This window comes from Eleutherodactylus coqui, chromosome 5 (assembly GCF_035609145.1).
Source record: "Eleutherodactylus coqui strain aEleCoq1 chromosome 5, aEleCoq1.hap1, whole genome shotgun sequence".
Lineage (NCBI taxonomy): Eukaryota > Metazoa > Chordata > Amphibia > Anura > Eleutherodactylidae > Eleutherodactylus > Eleutherodactylus coqui.
The window spans coordinates 136,759,696-136,779,974 of NC_089841.1; the positions used below are offsets into that span (position 1 = coordinate 136,759,696).

Here is a 20,279-nt window from a genome sequence, read left to right on the forward strand (position 1 = left end):
CCTCCCTTTCAGTTTCATCCTACTGGTTTTAGTCGTTTCTTGTGCAAATGAGAATAGGGCTGATCCATCTGCACGGTGAAAAGGATGTGAAAAGAACTGGTATGGAGGCACAACACTCTAAGCTACTAGAAGATGTAGATCAAAGTCCAATGTGTGATGGTGAAAGCACTTCTTTTTTATTATTTTTTCAGAAATTAAAAACCAGCAATGGAATACGCGTTTCGGGGAAGAACCCCTTCGTCAGTTCGGCTGGATAGGACAACAGGATGCCTAGGGGTGACACGATTCCAAAGATGTATAGGATGTGTCGGAGGTCCTGTGTGCAGGAGGACAGGGGAGAAAAAAGTGCTTTAACCTTTAAAGCATTTTTTTTCTCCCCTGTCCTTCTGCACACAGGACCTCCGACACATTCTATACATCTTTGGAATCGTGTCACCCCTAGGCATCCTGTTGTCCTATCCAGCCGAACTGACGAAGGGGTTCTTCCCCGAAACGCGTATTCTATTGCTGGTTTTTAATTTCTGAAAAAATAATAAAAAAGAAGTGCTTTCACCATCACACATTGGACTTTGATCTACATCTTCTAGTAGCTTAGAGTGTTGCGCCTCCATACCAGTTCTTTTCACATCCTTTTCGCTACACTTACGCCCACACTGGTGGAGCGTCATCTGGTTGGCAGCACCTCCACCATTCAAAATACTCAATCATTGAAAACTCTTTGTACTCCATAAATATTCCACTACCCTCACTGGGTCTTGCTCCACCCTCCTTTTTCATTTCTTTTACTCCCATCTGCACGGTGACAGCCCTTCAGATATTTGTAGACAGCTATTAAGTCTCCTCTCAGCCTTCTTTTTTACAAGCTAAACATTCCCAGATCCTTTAACCGTTCCTCATAGGACATGATTTGCAGACCGCTCACCATCTAGGTAACTCTTCTCTGAACTTGCTCCAGTTTGTCTATGTCTTTCTTAGGCTGCATTCCCACGAACGTATATGTGTGAAAACCGAGCCGATATACGTCGTCCTCATCTGCAGGGGGGGGGGGGGATGGAAGAGCCAGGAGCATGAACTGAGCTCCCGCCCCCTCTCTGCCTCCCCTCCTCCCCTCTGCACTATTTGCAATGGGGAGAGGTGGAACGGGGTGGGGCTATTTAACAGAACTTAGTCCCGCCTCCTTTCATTGCAAATAGTGCAGAGGGGCGGAGAGGAAGCAGAGGGGCGCGGGAGCTCCGTTCCTGCTCCTGGCTCTTCCATCCCCCCCCCCTTCAGATTAGGACGACGTATATCGGCTTGGCGTGAAAACTGAGCCGATATACGTTCGTGGGAATGCAGCCTTAAAGTGGAGTGCCCAGAACTGGACACAGTATTCCAGATGAGGTCAGACTAAGGAAGAGTAGAGGGGGATAATTACATCATATGATCTAGACTCTATGCTTTTCTTAATACATCCCAGAATTGTGTTTGCCTTTTTGGCTGCTGCATCACATTGTTGACTCATGTTCAGTCTCTGATTTATTAGTATACCCAAGTCTTTTTCACATGTGCTGCTGCTTAGCCTGATTCCTACCATTCTGTGTGTGCTTTCTTCATTTTTCTTGCCCAGATGTACGACTTTGCATTTCTCCTTGTTAAATACCATTCTGTTAGTCACTGTGCGAGCCTTTTTTAGATCTTTTTGAATACTCTTTCTCTTCCCTAGTGTTAGCTATCCCTCCTAGCTTTGTGTCATCAGCAAATTTGATCAGTTTCCCATCAATTCTCTCCTTCAGAACATTTATAAAAATGTTGAACAACACTGGGCCTAGGACAGAGCCTTGTGGTACCCCACTTGAGACATTCTTCCACTTGGAAGTGAATTCACCGAACAGTTGCCTTGTCAATCCCATATTTAGTCATTTTTTCAATAGGTATGGTATGAGATACTTTGTCAAATGCTTTACTAAAGTCAAGATAAACTATATCCACCGCATTTCCCTGATCAATCCAGTCAGTGATACTGTCATAGAAGGAAATTAGATTGGTTAATTACTCTATTTTCATCCAAGTACTTGCATATATGCTGTTTAATAATTTGTTCAAACCTTCTTGGACATTTCTATCCTTAAGAACATCCAGCCATTGGAATCTTTCTACCCTCTTTCTGAGTTCATTGAAATCTGCCTTTCTGAAATCCAACCTTGAGGTCTGAAATGCAACCTTACTTATGTACTTGGCAGTACAGGGACTCTGAAGTAATAACTAGGCAGATCTTTTATTCAGGTGTCTGTGAAACCTGAGTGATGGCCTCAGTTGTAGCTCCAATGGCAGTAATACTGCAGTGATTTGTTTTGTTTTGGGAAAACGCTCAGTAGTATATATTGTCTACATATATTACAGCTAAGTTCCTAAAGTAGCAGATGCATGTTGTACATCACCAAGTGTATTGTATCACATAGCTACTTAGAACAGTGGTGGTCAACAAGCCTCATAGCGGAAGACTCAAATGTGGCTCTTCACACCATCAGGCAAAGAGACGTCAAGGTGCAACATCCCAGAGGGATGACCCGGGACACTTGACTAACGTGTAGAGCTGGGAGGGTTAAGTGTTGGCTTGTCACAGCAGCACTTACCAGGCTCTGGTCCCAGGGGGATGACACGTAGCCAAGGCCAGAGCAGGATTGCAGGCTACCTCTAGGATAGGTAATGCCAATAAACGAGTAGATGGGGGTAGTAGTAGTTATCGCTCGTGACGCCACCCTTCCCACACACCAGTATGCTACTCAGCGGAGAAAATAACACAGAGACTTGTGTATAGTACCTCAGGTCCCCATGAACGGTTAGGGCTCAGTAAAACTTTACTCGAAGAATAAACGTTTACAAACAAGTATTCAAGGCAATGCAGGTATAATTCTCTTTAAGGACAAGCAGGCTAAAGCTCAGAGCTCAGGGAGGATACACAGGATAAAACCGGTCCTACAGTCCACGTTCTCTGTATGGCACCGCTCCTGGGCTGGGAGCACTTCAGAGGAGGAAGGGGGTAGGGGTCACTCCACAGACCCTCTACAAAAAGCTACATAATGAATTAATAAGAAAATCACTGCATCTATGTATTGATACAGAAGCTTTGTCTATCTGGAGTGGCCCTTTACCAATGCTAATCACAGCTTTGAACACATTCAAAGGAGACAGAAAAAAGGGTACAAGCTATCAAGTAGCAGTTTCTATCCTTTGCATAGTCAGACAAAGCGTTCGGCATATAGCAGTGTTCCTATCAAATCAGTATCCTAGGGCAAGACATTTAACAAGAAGAAATGCAAAGTCCTATATCTGGGCAAGAAAAATGCAAAACAGCACACACAAAACAGAAGGAATTGGGCTAAGCAGCAGCACATGTGAAAAAGACTTGGGTATACTAATAGATCACAGACTGAACATGAGTGAACAGTGTGATGCAGCAACAAAAAAGCAAACACAATTCTGGAATGTATTAAGAGAAGCATAGAGTCTAGATCATGTGAGGTAATTATCACCCTCTACTCTTCCTTAGTCAGACCTCATCTGTGTCTACTTCTGGGCACCCCAATTTAAAAAAGACATAGACAAACTAGAGCAAGTTCAGAGAAGAGTTACCAAGATGGTGAGCGGTCTGCAAATCATGTCCTATGAGGAACGGTTAAAGGATCTGAGAATGTTTAGCCTTCAAAAAAGAAGGCTGACGGGAGACTTAATAGCTGTCTACAAATATCTGAATAATAAAAGTTATACAAATTTATGTACCCCAGAGTGGTGCCTTAAAAAAATACAACTCATTATAATAAACCGAGCCCCCATATGGCTATGTCAATGAGTTATAACTCTTCAATTGTGACTATGAATATCACTTGGTCCTTAAGGCACAGAATAGACTCGTCACTAAAATGCAGTATGGCCTATTTTTTGCGTTTTTGCCTGCATATAGCTATTCCTAGATCAGTACTTGTCCAGTAGAAATTAAAATATACTGAGGCAGAAATGGAGCAGTGATGAAATACTGATGACATATGACTGTAATGTAATCTGTAACACGCCCGTAATACAGATCCGTATTATGGATGTGTTATAATATGGTTATCTGAAACTGGCCTTGTACAGAAAACCCATTGTTTTTAATGTGCACAGCATAATGCTTCATTAGTGCAGCAGGGAAATTAATTGGGGTCCCAGTAAGGACACACATTGCGAGCAGCCCAAGGGACCCTTCTGACAAGATGGGATTGTCCAAAGCAGAAAACCCCTTAAACGTTTTATGATATTTACAGAGAATCTCTTTGAAGATATCAGTGTATATGTGGTAAATACTGCAGCTGAATTATCATTTTTTTTTACTTCTTTCCATACTTAAAAACTTAGTTTTATCTATTATTTAACAGAATTGGATACTTGGGTTTGTTCTAGGGACTTCTGTTGGGCACTTGCCAAGAAATATCAGCCAGTTCTATTAAGCTAAGGCAGTGAGCCAGCATTGTCATTACTGAATTCAGTCCCCACTGAGTATCTTCTACAGCTGATATTGGAAACTGAAAAATTGTGACATACTGGTTCTGCCGATGCCAAGGAGACTCATGACACAACATCATCTAAAAGCCTGACTCACAATGGCGAATTTAACTTTTAATCTTTCGCTTTGTCTTTTCAGTCTCTGGAGAGCAAATTGAACATCTACACAAGCGCTTCATCTACCTAACAGGTGACAAGCCAGTTCTCAGGTATGCATCCACTACCACAAATACTACATTGAAGTTGTTGGCATCATGCATTCTGCGTCTAGGAAATAGAAACATTGCATTTATAGAATTTCTCCATTGAATGATTTATATAGAGTTGGCTAAGTAAGTATATAAAGTTAAGTATTCATGAATCTTTAATGAGAGGAAAAACATAGACGCTGTGTACTAATCCTCATCTGTAATAAAAGTGCTCTCATAAAACCCCTCTCTAAAGGGCATCTAAACTGTAAATTGATGAAGCTTTTTAAAGAACAACTTTACATTATTTCAGTTTCAGCATTTTTAAAAAGTTGAGTAAGTTTTTGCTTACATCCTCCCTGGAGGCTCCAATGCAGATGCAGCATAACATCTCGGACAAAATAGTGTAGCTGGAAGTTGGCATGTTGGAAGCCAGAAGACACCATTATAGTCAATGGGGTCTGTCTGGCTCAGTTCCTGCCAGATACAGCATTTCCAGTATTTTCGTTGCTCGGTTCCAATTAGAGAGCCAAGTAGAGATGAGCGAGCATACTCGCTAAGGACAATTACTCGATCGAGCATTGCCCTTAGCGAGTACCTGCCCGCTCGGAAGAAAAGGTTCGGCTGCCGGGGGAGGAGCGGGGAGGAACGGAGGGGAGATCTCTCTCTCCCCCTGCTCCCTCCTGCAACTCACCTCTCACCCGCGCCGGCAGCCGAACCTTTTCTTCCGAGCGGGCAGGTACTCGCTAAGGGTAATGCTCGATCGAGTAATTGTCCTTAGCGAGTATGCTCACTCATCTCTAGAGCCAAGAAATGGAAATCAAAACGTTGATGTTAAATGTTACCTAACTTTACAAATACAAAGTACCATACAGCACAAACTGATAATACAAAACTCAGCACAGCCCACAGTATTATTTTTTCGACCAAAAAAAGGAAAGTTGACAGAATGGAAGCAAACAGAAGCGTTTCCATTTGCTTTCACCTTTTTTTGTTTCTTTTTAAACACCATTGTGATTTGTGGGGAAAAAACGGATTCGTTTTTTTTTTTTTCAGTTTCTCTGCTCAAAAAATGGAGCACAGAGACGGAAACCCAAAACTGACCCTAACGCAGGTGTGACAGTGGCCTTACTTTAGTGGGAACTACTTCCATACTTGACTTTACGACTTCTAATATTGAACACTAACCTCGTTCACTCCAATTGGAAAATAAATATTATTTTAGATATAGGGTGTTTTTTCCAATTACAGAGTATTCTCGGGTTTCAGTTATTTAAAGGGATTGATCGTGATGTGACCACAACGTTGGAATGCACCATAATATGTCAAGACTCGCTATTTTGTCTTGGGTATTTTACTTGCACTCTTGTGTTTTAACAAATTACATCTCATTAACAAAGATTGGACTGATCTTCATTAGATTGTTAATTATTTCAATCATGTTTCCTGTTCCCTTGGTGCGCTAATTAGCAGAGTGTTCTGAGATCCAGCTAGTACTGATTTCATACTGCATGTAGTAACCTATTCACTCCCGTAGGGAAATTTGCAGCTCTTTTTTTAAAGCCTACCATGAGCTACAAATTTTTAATTTAAATGGTACTTTGGAGTAATCCCTAAATACAATTTTAAGAAATGTTAGTATTTTTTCATATATTGTTTGCATTATTGCTCTGTCTTGTGTGGCATAAGAGGATATATACACTTTGTGCAATAAACAAAACAAACGCTTGCCCATCAAGGTGCCAACTAAACAGCAGTCCTCTCACTTTTATGTCCCATTGATTAACTCAGTGGGTCCAGCTGAGCTCACTGGGACCTGTACTGGAGTTTTATCTCACCCAGGCTAAGGGCTTATTTACACGAGCGTATATTGGCCGGCGTTTTCACGGCTGGCCAATATACACTTCCATTTAAGCAGTTTTTGAATTTTTTCTCTTGCAGCGTCGCTGTAAGGTGGAAAGATTGAAACTTGTCCTATTTCCATGCGAGTCTCACACAAGAATAGTACATACAAGTGTCAGCACCTTACACAGAACCCAGACACGTGTAAACGTGGCCCAAGATTTATATGGGGCCTCTACAATGCCTGCTTATGTCTCTGATTTCATATGAAACCATACAGATGCCATATAGATGGAAACTCAACAAGATATAGAACATGGTATGCAAATAGCCTTAACTTAATATTTAGGGTGCCTTCATATACTCCGTCTTTGCCACACTCTTTCTGCTGCAGAAAATCTGCTGTGAATACACACCAAATCTACAGTGGCCTAATCTGCACATTAATAGCATGGGTTTTTGCTGTTGATTTTGTTGTGGATTTGCCACAGGTTCTAAGCTTTGTAGTTCAGATATTAAAATATGTAGTCAGAATATGTAGCATAAATAGACGTAGGGGGAAATTTATTAGGGTCGGCATTTTAAATGCTGGTCTTAATTGGATCCACTCCCCCCACATGCACCTAATATATAAAGAGGCGCTCGCCTACACTGATATAAATGTATGCCAGGTCCAACCTGGTGGACATTGGTAGAATTTTTACCTGTTTCTGGGGTAAATGATACATAAATGTGTTGGTCGAGCTTGGCTACACCCCTCCCAAAAGACCCATCCACTTATTTTTTATAAAAGTGTCAAGCGTAGTGCAGAAAAGCAAAACGTTACAGATTTTTGAGCAAATCTCTACTTGTGCAAAAATTTGCATCTTTTTTACACTAGAACCTGATATAAATCTATATTATATATATATAAAACGGTGAAAGCCTAATTCTCTAACCACTAATTCTCTAACTTCCCAGTGTCGTACAAACATGAAATTTGGCAGGAGCACTCTTTAGGTCCTAAATAGGAAAAGTAAAGGGGTCACAACTTGATTCCTCAATGCTAAGTGCAAAAGTATTGGCACCCCTATGTAATGTAACTTCCCAGTGTCATACAAACATGAAATTCAGCACAACCATTCTTTAGGTCCTAAATAGCATTGAAAACTTGAGTTGTGACTCCTTTACTTTTCCTATTTAGAAAAGAATGGTCGTGCCAAATTTCATGTTTGTATGACACTGGGAAGTTACAGTGCATAGGAGTTCCAATACTTTTGCACTTAACATTGAATAATCGAGTTGTGACCCCTTTACTTTTCCTAAGTGCAAAAGTATTGCCACCTCTATGTAATGTGGATTCTTTAACTTCCTGTTGTCGCATAAACATGAAATTTGGCACAACCATTTTTTAGGTCCTAAATAGGAAAAGTAAAGGGGTCACAACTCAATTGTTCAATGTTAGGTGCAAAAGTATTGGCACCCCTGTGTAATGTACCTAATCTATTTCTCTAAGTTTATCATGTCGTACAAACATGTAATTTGGCATGACCATTCTTCAGGTCCTAAATAGGAAAAGTAAAGGGGTTACAAATTGATTATTCAATGCTAAGTGCAAATGTATTGGCACCCCTATGTAATGTAACTTCCCATCGTACAAACATGAAATTTAGCACAACCATTCTTTAGGTCCTAAATAGGAAAAGTAAAGTGGCCACAACTCGATTATTTAATGCTAATTGCAAAAGTAAGTGCACCCCTATGTAATGTAACTTCCTGGTGTCGTACAAATGTGAAATTTGGCGCAAGCATTCTTTAGGCCCTAAATGAGGAGAGTAGGAGGGGTGGCACATTCTGCAGAGGGACATCGGTACATGCAGCCTGAGGAGAATATAACGCTCCTCTCTATGTATACATATTTTATTCCTCAGTTACTCTAAAGTAACTTTGACTTCATAAAATTTTCAGTGTGAACAACATGTAAACTCTTGTATCAAGTTAACTCGGGCGAAGCCGGGTATATCAGCTAGTTATTTTATAAATGTCCCCCATTATGTGGATTTAAAATCTGTACTGCATTTCAAACACTCAGTTGATTCTGTATGGATACGTTCTGCTCTATGTGGAAAAGATTTTTTAAATCTGGTCCACACAGCTTGTAATGTTAATGCTGCAGAATTTCCACAGAAAAAGCTGCTTGAAGATATATTTAGGCTTTGCACAATGTCCAGAAAAATTCCCACTACCATGGCTTTGGGTTTAGTAATTGCAGCTCAGAGTGGTGCTGATTCTTGTTGAAGAGACCCAGTAAGTGTATAGAGACTTATTTTTCAAGCAATGCTCCATGGGAAAAAACTAAATATGCAGATTAGCTAATTTGAGCCTCTATCCAGAGCTATGTATCTCCATGGTAACAGACTATGAACAAACCCTGTGTAATCTGATCCTTTAGGTTTATTACCTTATATCAAGTACTTTTTGCTTACCTATCCAATGTATATTAATAGGAAATAGGTGACAGATGGAAGGGAGTATGGCTGCAGGATCAGACTATGCAGGACTTGTTTGTAGTCTGTCACTATGGACAAATATATATGTGTGTGTGTATAGGTTCTGTAATCATAAAAGGATAGAATATCAGCTAAAATGGCTATTTGCAAAGCTGTTTGACTTTAGATGCATTTGGATAATGAAACATGTAATGAAGGTAAGCATCAATATAGTCTTTAAACTCTTGCTAAGAGATTTCTGTGACTCGTAATGTGACACATTTGGTAAAATAAGTATTTTATTGTACAGCTAACAAATTTTATATTAAAAAAAAAACAAACATATGTCCAGATATAAATTCCTTAAAGGGTTTCTCCAGGATTAGAAATCAGGCCTGCTTTCTTCCAAAAATAGAGCCTCAACTGTCCACAGGTTGTGGGTAGTACTACAGTTGAGCCCCATTTACTTTAACGGGACTGAGCTGCAATACCAGACACAAACTGTGGATAGACATGGCGCTGAAGAAAGCAAACCTGTTTAGATACAATTCCTTAAAGAAGTTTTGTCACAAAAAAGAAAAATCTATATTCACCTCTTCCTCCACAGGCAATCTTCTTACGGAATCTTCTTCTCGCTGATCTTCTCCAGTCCCCTGGGTCAACTCCCCGCAAGCCGTCCGGCTTGTTATGAAGCATGCATTCCTGGCATTCTTCTTCCTGCAGGTCAGTAAAGGTCACGTCCCTTTAACGTAGCCTTCACTAGCTAGGAAGGAATGCTGATCTATTGCAGAGACAGTGGGCATGCGCAGTCTCTGCAATAGCTCAGCACTCCGTGCTTGGCTGTGAACTAGTGACGTAATGCACTTTGCCGGGCAGGAAGGAGATTGCCTGTGAATATACGTAACATCACAGGAAGCAGAAGAATCAGCCAGCTGGAGGTGACCACCCTAGACTGTAGGAGACAGGAGAAGATCAGCGGGGAGAAGATGCGGTAAGTAGACTGATGGAGGAGGAAAAGGTAACTAGAGAATTTTTATTTTAAATGGAAGAACCCCTTCAAGGAGAAATTTGATCAGATAATTTTTGCTCTGCAATGTTAATGCATATTTACACACTGTGTAAAAGATCTATCAGTAGTTTCCTGGTGTAAGCAAACTGAAAAATATAGTTACAAGGGAGCTCCTTGTAAATATCAGTGTGTTGGAATTATCATGACTCATTCCATCTGCACTACTTTAAGGCAACAATGTGCACCATATTGATGAATCTTGCCCACTTTGACCTGCAGCAGAGACTGGAGCACATTGACGCCAGCATTAATAAATCTGTCCAGTGTTCTTTTTATTACTATTATTACATAATGGATAAAATGTAATCCTTTTATTTTCTACCTTATTTATAGTAAAATAGATTTCGAAAAGGTTGCAGATTTGGAGCAGAATCCTATTAGAGGCAAAATAAAAAATGCTTTTTTTGACAAAAGGTAAGTGGAAGAGGTGTGCATGGAAATTATTTTTTGGACATTAAATAGATGAATAATCCACTTACTGCCATGTTATTCTCTTCTGTGTCGGACTGTCAGCAATCCTGTATATACATTACTTACTATACATGCTAGTAGTAGACTCATATTTAGGCTCTTGTTGATATAATTAACAGAAGGCATTTGGTGATGCTCTCATCTAACAGTATAAGCTTGTATCCACATGTACTGGTAGATACCGATAGCGTGCTGCACTGCCAAAGGTTGAATTAGAAGACTGTGGTAACTTGTGGTAAATACACACGTTTGACAGAACAGCACTCTACTGGTACGAGCGAGTACATTTTACCTGCATTTCAAATTACTTTTCAAAATTTGCTGCCCTGTGTGTACATGAGTATTAACACTATTTCTGGTCATTATACTGTATGACTTGTAAATGGCAGTAGACACATGCACATATACAACATTATCATAGAGTACAGTGTACAGTAGCACTGAGCAGTATGGATGTGATTGCAGTAGCTTTCAGATGCAGTAACTCACATACTATTAGTTGCAACCACACCTGTGTGTGTATATCTCTGTAGCATATGCAAACATATAACATAATCATGGCATACATACAGTGTACAGTAGCACTGAGCAGTATAGCTGTGATTGCAGTAGCTTTCAGATGCAGTAACTCACATACTATTAGTTGCAGCCACACCTGTGTGTGTATATCTCTGTAGCATATGCACACATATAACATAATCATGGCATACATACAGTGTACAGTAGCACTGAGGAATATGGATGTGATTGCAGTAGTTGTCAGACGCAGTAAATCACATACTATTAGCTGCATCCACATCTGTGTGCATCTCTCTCTGCTCCTGCAGCTTTTTCCTCCTCTTCCTTATCCTATCATAGAATGCTATGAGCAGCATGAACAAACACTTGCCTGCCTCCTGTTATTCATCTTGATGTCTGTTACTAGAGACAGATTTTATTCGACAACAGGTGGTTGACAGCAAATTAGAAGGAAGGGAGACTCCTAGTGGCCAGCACTTTACTGGAATTTTTCAGCACAAAAATATGATTTTAGGTAAATAAAAAGATTTGCACTTTTGCCAGTTATCACATTGCTTATCATATTAACACAAGTTGTCTCAAAGTATATTTTTCTATAATTGCTGATTTATAATGGGTGCAGAAGAAAGTTGGTGGCATAATTTCTAATCAAGCAGAACAATTACAAAAATGTTTTGTGCAAAAAGATATGGAAAGCTTAGCGAGCCAATTAATTCATGCTTTAAGAGTGCGATACTGCAAATCTGGGCCTGATGTCAACCAATTCTAATCCATTCTGCATACATTGTTTGCATTGCCACGGGCTATAATCTCAGATAGTACAGAAATATGCAGCAGTCGGAGGATATGAGAGGATGGATTTCATCATTTAACACATTTTCCATTCCGTTAACTCATGGTAGTGTGATAAGTATCCTCAGCTAATTACTTCACTGTAATACAGAGTACTGCTGACATATCTGATAAGATATAAGGTTCTTTCACAATTGTACCATGCAGTTGCATTGAGATTGACGGATTGAACTGTGAAGCTCATCTATTTCATATATGTCAAAGATCATAACATTGCTAAGTATAGATAAATAGCCCAGTGATGTCACACGTTCATGTCCCAGGACAGTACAATGGAACCATTTAGAGTCATTTTTTATCGGAATTTGCTTCATTTAGAGATAATCTGTGGCTTTGACCCAAATGAATAACTAACGAGAGTTCCCATGTTGCAGTTTAGCGAGGACAGGCCTAGTTCCAGAGACCACTGGCTAAATGAGACCGCGTTCCAAATGTGTTTGCTTTCCTAATTAAATCGGAATTCATCTTGTTATACTGTTCCCTAATTGCCCTAATATGTTGTCTTGTAGGAATCTACAGACCGGATCTCATGGGTATGAAAGTGAAATTAACTTTGAGCAATTTCTTATCATTATGTCCTACTTCCGCCCCATGAGTGGGCATATGGATGAGGAGCACATTTGTTCTTGTCGTAAAGACAAGCTGAGATGTAAGTACAGTCTTACAGACAAGCGAAGGGTGTGTAGAAATACATGTTTGGATAAGTAATTGTATGTGTCACCTGTAAACATCCATTATCTCGTTACTGTAACATTTGAAACTGTCTTGCTTTGATACATTAACAGTTTTTTATGCCTTCGTGGTCTTGTACTACATTACAGACTGCTATGGAAGATAATCTACATTACAAGCTTCCATTAGGGGTTTCCAGCAGCCCTTCGGGAATGTTTTGATAACAAGTATAGCACAGTCTCCAGTGCTACTCTTGCCATCAAAATACCAGAACCTTGAAGGACCCGACTAAAGTCCATTTGAAAACGTGTGATAGTAGAAAGGCCTCTGTTATCATGAGGTCAGTGTGAACCAAGCCCAAGATTAATAATGTTATGGATTTTATATAAATACTATACTGTACGGTATCTTCCCAGTGTAGAAATATTACACAACCACAAAAAAATATCAGTTAGAAGGATAACCAAAATTAGTTCTATATGCAAAGTGAAAACTACTTCAAGCGAAAGTGGAGGAGTTGTCCACAGCAATGACTTAGGCTCCAGCTATTATATGTTCTAAATGAGCCTACAGATAATAACTCGATTTTTCTTTTGTGCTGTTTTTGCACATTTTATTTATCAAACATTGGAAACTTAAGCGCAAGCCCCGCTTTCACACAGGAGTGATAGTCGCTCAGAGAATGAAGGCGCAATGGCCAGAAATTTCTTCTGCATTCACTACAAACAGGCCGTAATTCATAGATGAATGACTGCCTGTTTGCATGAGCTGATAGTCACCCAGTTTTAGGTGGCTGGTTGACCGCATGTACTTGGAATGACTGTCGTCTGAATTCACTGTTTACAGGTGATAATGGCTCCGTGTAAAGGTACCTTAAATTATACTAGGCATGTACTCTAGATTATAGCTGGAATGGATTTCCTTTTTTGGCCAACAGACATTTCCGTGAGGCTCCTAATGTGTTACAAGGTGTGCCTATTATCACACGATGTCAAGTCTACAGATGTGTGTTACTTTGTACACCACCCAGTAGTGGAGTGAAACTGCAATAAAGTTTGCCACTTTTGAAAGTCACATGTCATTAATGTCTCTAAAAACCTCACTCCAGACGCCTTTATAGACCCTTTTGAAAAGTGGAGTCGTCACATCTGTTCTTTTTAGTGCAAATTAGTAGTAAATTTGTCTAAACAGATTTGTGTCAAAAACTCCGCAACCTATACCGGAAATCTGCCGCAACACCACAAGATTCAAGCTAGCCTCACTGAATGTCTTAGGCCGCCTGCAAATGGGCAGAGTGGGCGCCTGCCTTAGGATTCCGCAGCAAATACCGCCCATAAACATGCTATTGAAAATCACCTTCTCCTCTACATGAGCGGAGATCACAGCATGTTCTATTTTTGTGTGGATTCCGCATGGATGGCTTCCATTGATGTCTGATTCGCAGCCCTTCTGCAATGACATTGCAGAAAAGCAGAAGTTTAAAAAAAAACAAAAAACTGTACTGTGCATGTCCAACAGCTCACCGTACGGACCATCCACAGTACAGAGATTTCAGAAAGCAGGTACGCACCAGGATGCCGGCCAGGCACAGTGCCGGATTCCGCATGCGGAATCCGACCCGCCCATGTGCAGCCAGCCTTATAATGATTTTCTCTAACCATTTTCAATACACTATCTCACGTCTTCCTACATTCTGATTGCAGCTTGTACAGCTCCAATGTCAGAAGACCTCCGACAGGGTATTCTTACCGTCTATTGCCAGCCCCTCCGCTGTAGGAGCCTCTCTGGCGCACAAGCACACGGGCTTTAGCCAGCAGATGGCACCGTTGTATAACAGCAAAAAGAAAAAGCCTTTTAGGAAACCCTGAATCCAAAATTGGAGTGGAAAGGGTTAATCTCAAAGTATACTTGATCTTTGTAAAAATGTAACTGACAGAAGATCAAATTCATAGAATAATATGGGATGTTTCTGCAGCATGTCCATGGATTTTGACAACTATCAGCTCAGTTGGACAGTCATAGAAATTCCGGCAAAAATCTGCTATGTTGAATATAACTTATCATTATAAATGCCCAGCATGAGCATAGAATGAAAGAACTCTGACAGGTATATGGTCAAAATCATTTAGATATACAGCATGCTGTCTTACATTGTCTACACAGAGATCTATTAGAGACAACTTATGCCAACGCTATGAAAGATTTCCCATTGTGGGATGCTTTAAAAAACCATAAGATGCAAGCACAATGTACCTGCCCAGCATGTGAAAGTTATAATTATACATAATTTAATACTATAGGGTCATCATTTTGTATTTTACAAGTGTGATTACATCATTGCTCTCCAGAACAACTGAAGGTGTAGTCAGATGTGACTCAATCACGTACATAAAGATGTACTTTAAGATCAAGTTCCACCTGTTTTTAATACTATGTTAATCTTTAGTAACCGGTAGTTGAGTACAACATGATATTACTTGTACTAATAATAAATCTTACTGAAAAGCTTGTAACAGATTAGGTAGAAAACTGTGTTCTGTTTCAAGCACAGCGCCACACTTGTCCATGGGTTGAACTTGGTATTACAGCACCCGCCATTGAAGTAAAGTGGGCTGAACTGCACTTATCAGACAAATTCGTGAACAAGATTGCTGGTTTAGTAAAGAAGCTAACCATTTTTCTAATCTCACACAGAACCTGTAATTTGTCCTTCATTGAGCAGCAAAAGCACAAGAAAGATGTCTCATTTCCAAGAACATACCTTTTTAGTGCTTTTGCTACTCAATCAAGCCATGATTTATATTTTCAGGTTCGGACTGCGGGACTATTTCTAGACATTGCATGCTTATCCAGCAGTTCGGGCTCTTGCACGTGAGCTTTTTTTGGGGGGGGGCGGGGGGGGGGGGGGGGGGTTGGCTGTGCCACGGCCACGTCACGACCAAAAATCGAGGGAGCGGGTGCACAAATCTGCCGTTTGTGTGCCCATTCAGTAGGCCTGGGTCCGGCGCATATACGCCCAGAGCATGGATTGTGGTTGGGCGGGGGGAGACAGTTTAGCTCTGCTACTGCCTCCCCCTTTCCGTCCCCTCGCCGGCTCTCAGTAAGGGAAGGGGACGGGAGCAGAAGCTAGTGTGCTAAGCTCCCGCACCTGCTCTGCCCCTTGTTGGCTGCCAGCAATACGAGGGGGCGGGACGGGGCGGCAGCTTAGCAACTAGTTCCCACCCCATTGCAAACAGCCAGCAAGAGGCGGAGAGAAGGGGGGGTGAATTTAGCAGACACACTGCTAAACTTCCTCCCACCTCCCTTCTCCGGCAACTACCATAGGCTCCCATAGGAGTCTATGGGAGCCGCCGCCGTATTCCATCTATCTTTTCTGGCCGAGGTAAAAGCGCCCAGCTGAATGTGCCATTTTGTCCGGCGGGGCGCTTTTACGTCGCAAGAATACACCCATCTGAACTGATGCATTGTAAACCAATGCATCAGATGCGCAGCGTATATCGGCCAGTCGTAAAAGTGCAGCTGATATTCGCTCGTTTGAATGAAGCCTTAGACTGTTTTTTTAGATGCTGAATAAATAGAAGCTCCGGGCCAATTAGTTCCTTTCACTATAATTACTGCACGGTTTTAGACTATATTTACTACATATAGTCTACTGCATTCTGCATTAGTAACAACTATAAAAGGAACCCATCACCAAGGAAGTGTTTCCCAACTAGGAAAAGTTAGAATAAACTTATTTGATCCTGCTCAGAGATGCAGTCAAGAAGTCTGGGTAAGAATTCTACAATGTTTTACGTCCCTCGACCCTAAACTTCTTGAAAGTAGGGTTTCCCAGGGAGTGATAGAAACTTTCAGGGCTGATGGTCAGAAGGTGGGGAATCGCTACTGTAGTCAATCAAGTTAGTGGAACTTGAAAGGGCTTTTTCAGAGTTGAGATATTTATACATGTCGTACATTTACAACTATGATGGACCGTAAACTATGGACTTCTATGTTTCAGTTCTATTCAACATGTATGACACGGACAATGACAGCAAGATCACCCTGGATGAATATAGAAATGTATGTACGCAATCTTATAAAGCATGTGGTCCTACTCATGTCGCATTTCGATATTTGCTCATAGTTAACAAAAAATCTACTTTTTCATCCTTTGCAGGTAGTAGAAGAACTACTATCAGGGAATTTGAACATTGAGAAAGAGACAGCAAGGTCTATTGCAGATGGAGCTATGATGGAAGCAGCCAGCATGTGTGTGGGACAAATGGTAATATAAACTTGTTACCTATGGTCATATATGTAGTATTAGACAGATTACTTTAATCCCTTCCTGACACACATACAGCTATATACGTCCCCATGCAGTTATATGTGTATATAGACGTGCACAGCATATCTTCTGAATGCAGCAGGCTTGGGAGGCGGGCCCTCTCTACACACAGTGGGTATTGGCTGTCTGACAGCCGACACTCGGCTGCAACAGCTGCAATTGGAGATAACTCAGATCGTGAATATTAACCTTTGAAATGCAGCTGTCACTTCTGAGGTCCCCAGAGCTGCCATGATTGCTTGCCTATTAAAACGTGCCTGTGGCAGGTCCTATAATAGGCAGCCTGCAAAACAGTATAATGTAATACCATAGTATTGCATTATATTGTATAAGCCTTAAAATGATCGTAAATCCCAAAGGGGACTAATCAAAATTAAGAGTAACTATAATAAAAACTTTTTAATGATTGCAAAAAATAAAAAAAATATAAAAAATTTAAGAGAACCCTTTTCACAGTTGCTCTTCACAGAGTAGACTCTTTAAAAATAATTAGTAATAATCTTTATTAGAATAAGGCCTAAAAACGTACACACAAGGGCTAGACCACTGGGGCAAAGGTCCATGAGAGCAAACTGGATCCCCGAATCAGAGTTGCTGAATCAACCAAATAAAAAGAAATAGAAACATTATTATTGCTGCATTGGTAAACTTCCAGTTTATTAAAATATCACATTATTAATCCCACATGGTGAATGCCATCAGAAAAAAAAATACAATACCAGAAATAAGATTTCTTGGTCACCCTGTTTTCACGAAATAAAGAGCAATAAAAAAAAGTTTTACGGAACCCAAAATGGTACCTGGGGTCTGTGATTGGCTGGGCTGTCACATGAACAATGAACATCATGACACCACTGCAGTCTTTTTCGGGAAGATAGCATCAACTCACCATCCACAATATAATGCGGTCAGGCTTGTTAGGTATTTCATGTAGAAGCACAGAGAAAAAACACATTGGATCGGTTGGGGCAATTGACACAAAGCAGAAGGGCATCTCTAGCTTCAAGTAGTTGAAGTAGAAAACATTTTTGAACCAAGTTAAAAAAAATTGGGGTGCACAGTCATAAAAAACAAAAAAGATTTTAAGCGTCTTTCAGCGGTGAGACCCCCACCAATCATTAAAGGGGTTGTCCCGCGAAAGCAAGTGGGGTTATACACTTCTGTATGGCCATATTAATGCACTTTGTAATGTACATTGTGCATTAATTATGAGCCATACAGAAGTTATTCACTTACCTGTTCCGTTGCTAGCGTCCTCGTCTCCATGGTGCCTTCTAATTTCAGCGTCTAATCGCCCGATTTGACGCGTTTGCGCAGTCCGGTCTTCTCCCTTCCGAATGGGGCCGCTCGTGCCGGAGAGCTGCTCCTTGTAGCTCCGCCCCGTCACGTGTGCCGATTCCAGCCAATCAGGAGTCTGGAATCGGCAATGGAGCGCACAGAGCCCACGGTGCACCATGGGAGAAGACCCGCGGTGCATCGTGGGTGAAGATCCCGGCGGCCATCTTACTAAGGTAAGTAAGAAGTCGCGGGAGCGCGGGGATTCGGGTAAGCACTGGACGTTTTTGTTTTTTTTACCCCTGCATCGGGTTTGTCTCGCGCCGAACGGGGGGGCTATTGAAAAAAAAAAACCCCGTTTCGGCGAGGGACAACCCCTTTAAGTTATCCCTATCTTGTGGATAGAGGATAACTTGCAATTGTGGCACGACCCCTTTAATGATTCAGTCGAGTCTGCCTTCATAATGGAAATGAACCATTTGCCATCCTCAAGACAAGAGATGAGCGAGTATACTCGCTAAGGCACATTACTCGAGCGAGTAGTGCCTTAGCCGAGTATCTCCCCGCTCGTCTCTAAAGATTCTGGGGCAGGCGCCGGTGACAGGTGAGTTGCGGCAGGGAGCAGGGGGGGAGCGGGGGAGAGAGGGATCTCCCCTCCGTTCCTCCCCGCTCTCCCCTGCCGCTCCCCGCCCCCGAATACTCGCTCATCTCTACTCAAGACTCATAACTATATTTAGTTTCTATAAGTTGCGCCATGCTTCCGATAGCTGGTTTTGACCTTACTGTGCTTATAATATCACTTTACATAGTTACTATACTCAGTTTCTGATACTCCTTCATTTCCCACTTTCAGCCCCAGTAAGACCTTGTTCCTTCTGCCCAACATTTCAGTTTTACCCTCTCCAACTATACCAACATACCACTATTGAGCATTCTGTTTTTCTGCTCCATCACAAGATCAGGAAAACAAAATACCGAATTTGTCCACACATGGAAACAAGTGGAGCCGGATGCACCCCATTGACTATGATGGGGTTGGTCCAGCTTCCATTGTGCTCTCAGCCATTTTCTGGATAAAGCAGCACAGCTTGCTGCACTATTTTGTCTGGGATTTTATGCGGAACCATCAGCGCAGATGTGAACATCACCTAATAATATTTATTATAGATGTTTTGCATTAAATGTGTAAACAGCAGCAAGAAATATAACAAACACTGGAGAGATGTATATTGTCTTTAGATTTAGTACATCTCAGTAGCCTCACCACAATAAGGCCTCCTTCCCACGAACGGATTTCCGCCGCGTAATTCGCGGCGAAAATCCGCTGCGTTGCCCGCAGCTATTAGGTTCTATTGAACCTAATAGCACAATGCTCACGATGCGTAATTCCACCGCGGAATTACGCACCGCGATTTCTCCCGTCCTCACCCGCAGCATGCTCTATTTTCTGCGGGTGAGGACGGGCTGTACGCACTGACGGCTTCCATTGCAGTCAATGGAAGCCGTCCATTCACGCTATCTCCCGCTGTAACCAGCGGGAGATAGCGTGAAAAAACGCTTTCCCGCCCACCGCCGAGCGTCATATGACGCCAAATGACGCGGTCCGGCCGCGTCACGTGACACGGCCGGCCGTGCACGTGACACGGCTGGTGACGCGAGGGCGGTGGGCGGTGACGCGCGGCGGTGGGCGGGGAAGCGATTTCACGCTATCTCCCGCAGGTAAGTATAGGGGCTCTGGGGGGCGCCGTGACGGGCTTCACAGCGGAATATTACGCTGCGGAGCCCGTCACGCTCGTGGGAAGGAGGCCTAAGGGTCTTAAGCAGGACAGACCTGAATTCAATGAATGGCTGTGATTGGCTGAGCGCTGTGACCAATCACAGGCAATGCTCAGCTGTCATGCAATGAGTGGCTGAGCGCTGACTGTGATTGGCTAAGCGCTCAGCCAATCAGATACGGCCCTTTCAGCAGTCGGGGATTTTAAATCCCCACATGCTGGAAGAACTTCACTACACTGCCAGGGACCCAAGCAGCTGGAAGCGCCTAAGCCCCGACAGCGGCAGAGAGGTAAGTATAT

At 41.9% G+C, this 20,279-nt stretch overlaps 1 protein-coding gene across 1 annotated transcript in view; it reads left to right on the forward strand.

Moving 5' to 3' along the window:
- Positions 1-20,279, forward strand: part of TESC (tescalcin) — an 87,338-nt gene that overhangs the window by 56,978 nt on the left and 10,081 nt on the right. Inside the window, exons 2-6 of the mRNA XM_066603221.1 lie at positions 4,658-4,727; positions 10,419-10,499; positions 12,437-12,576; positions 16,600-16,661; positions 16,759-16,866. Coding sequence (XP_066459318.1) covers positions 4,658-4,727; positions 10,419-10,499; positions 12,437-12,576; positions 16,600-16,661; positions 16,759-16,866 — 461 coding nt within the window. The remainder of the gene's footprint in view (positions 1-4,657; positions 4,728-10,418; positions 10,500-12,436; positions 12,577-16,599; positions 16,662-16,758; positions 16,867-20,279) is intronic.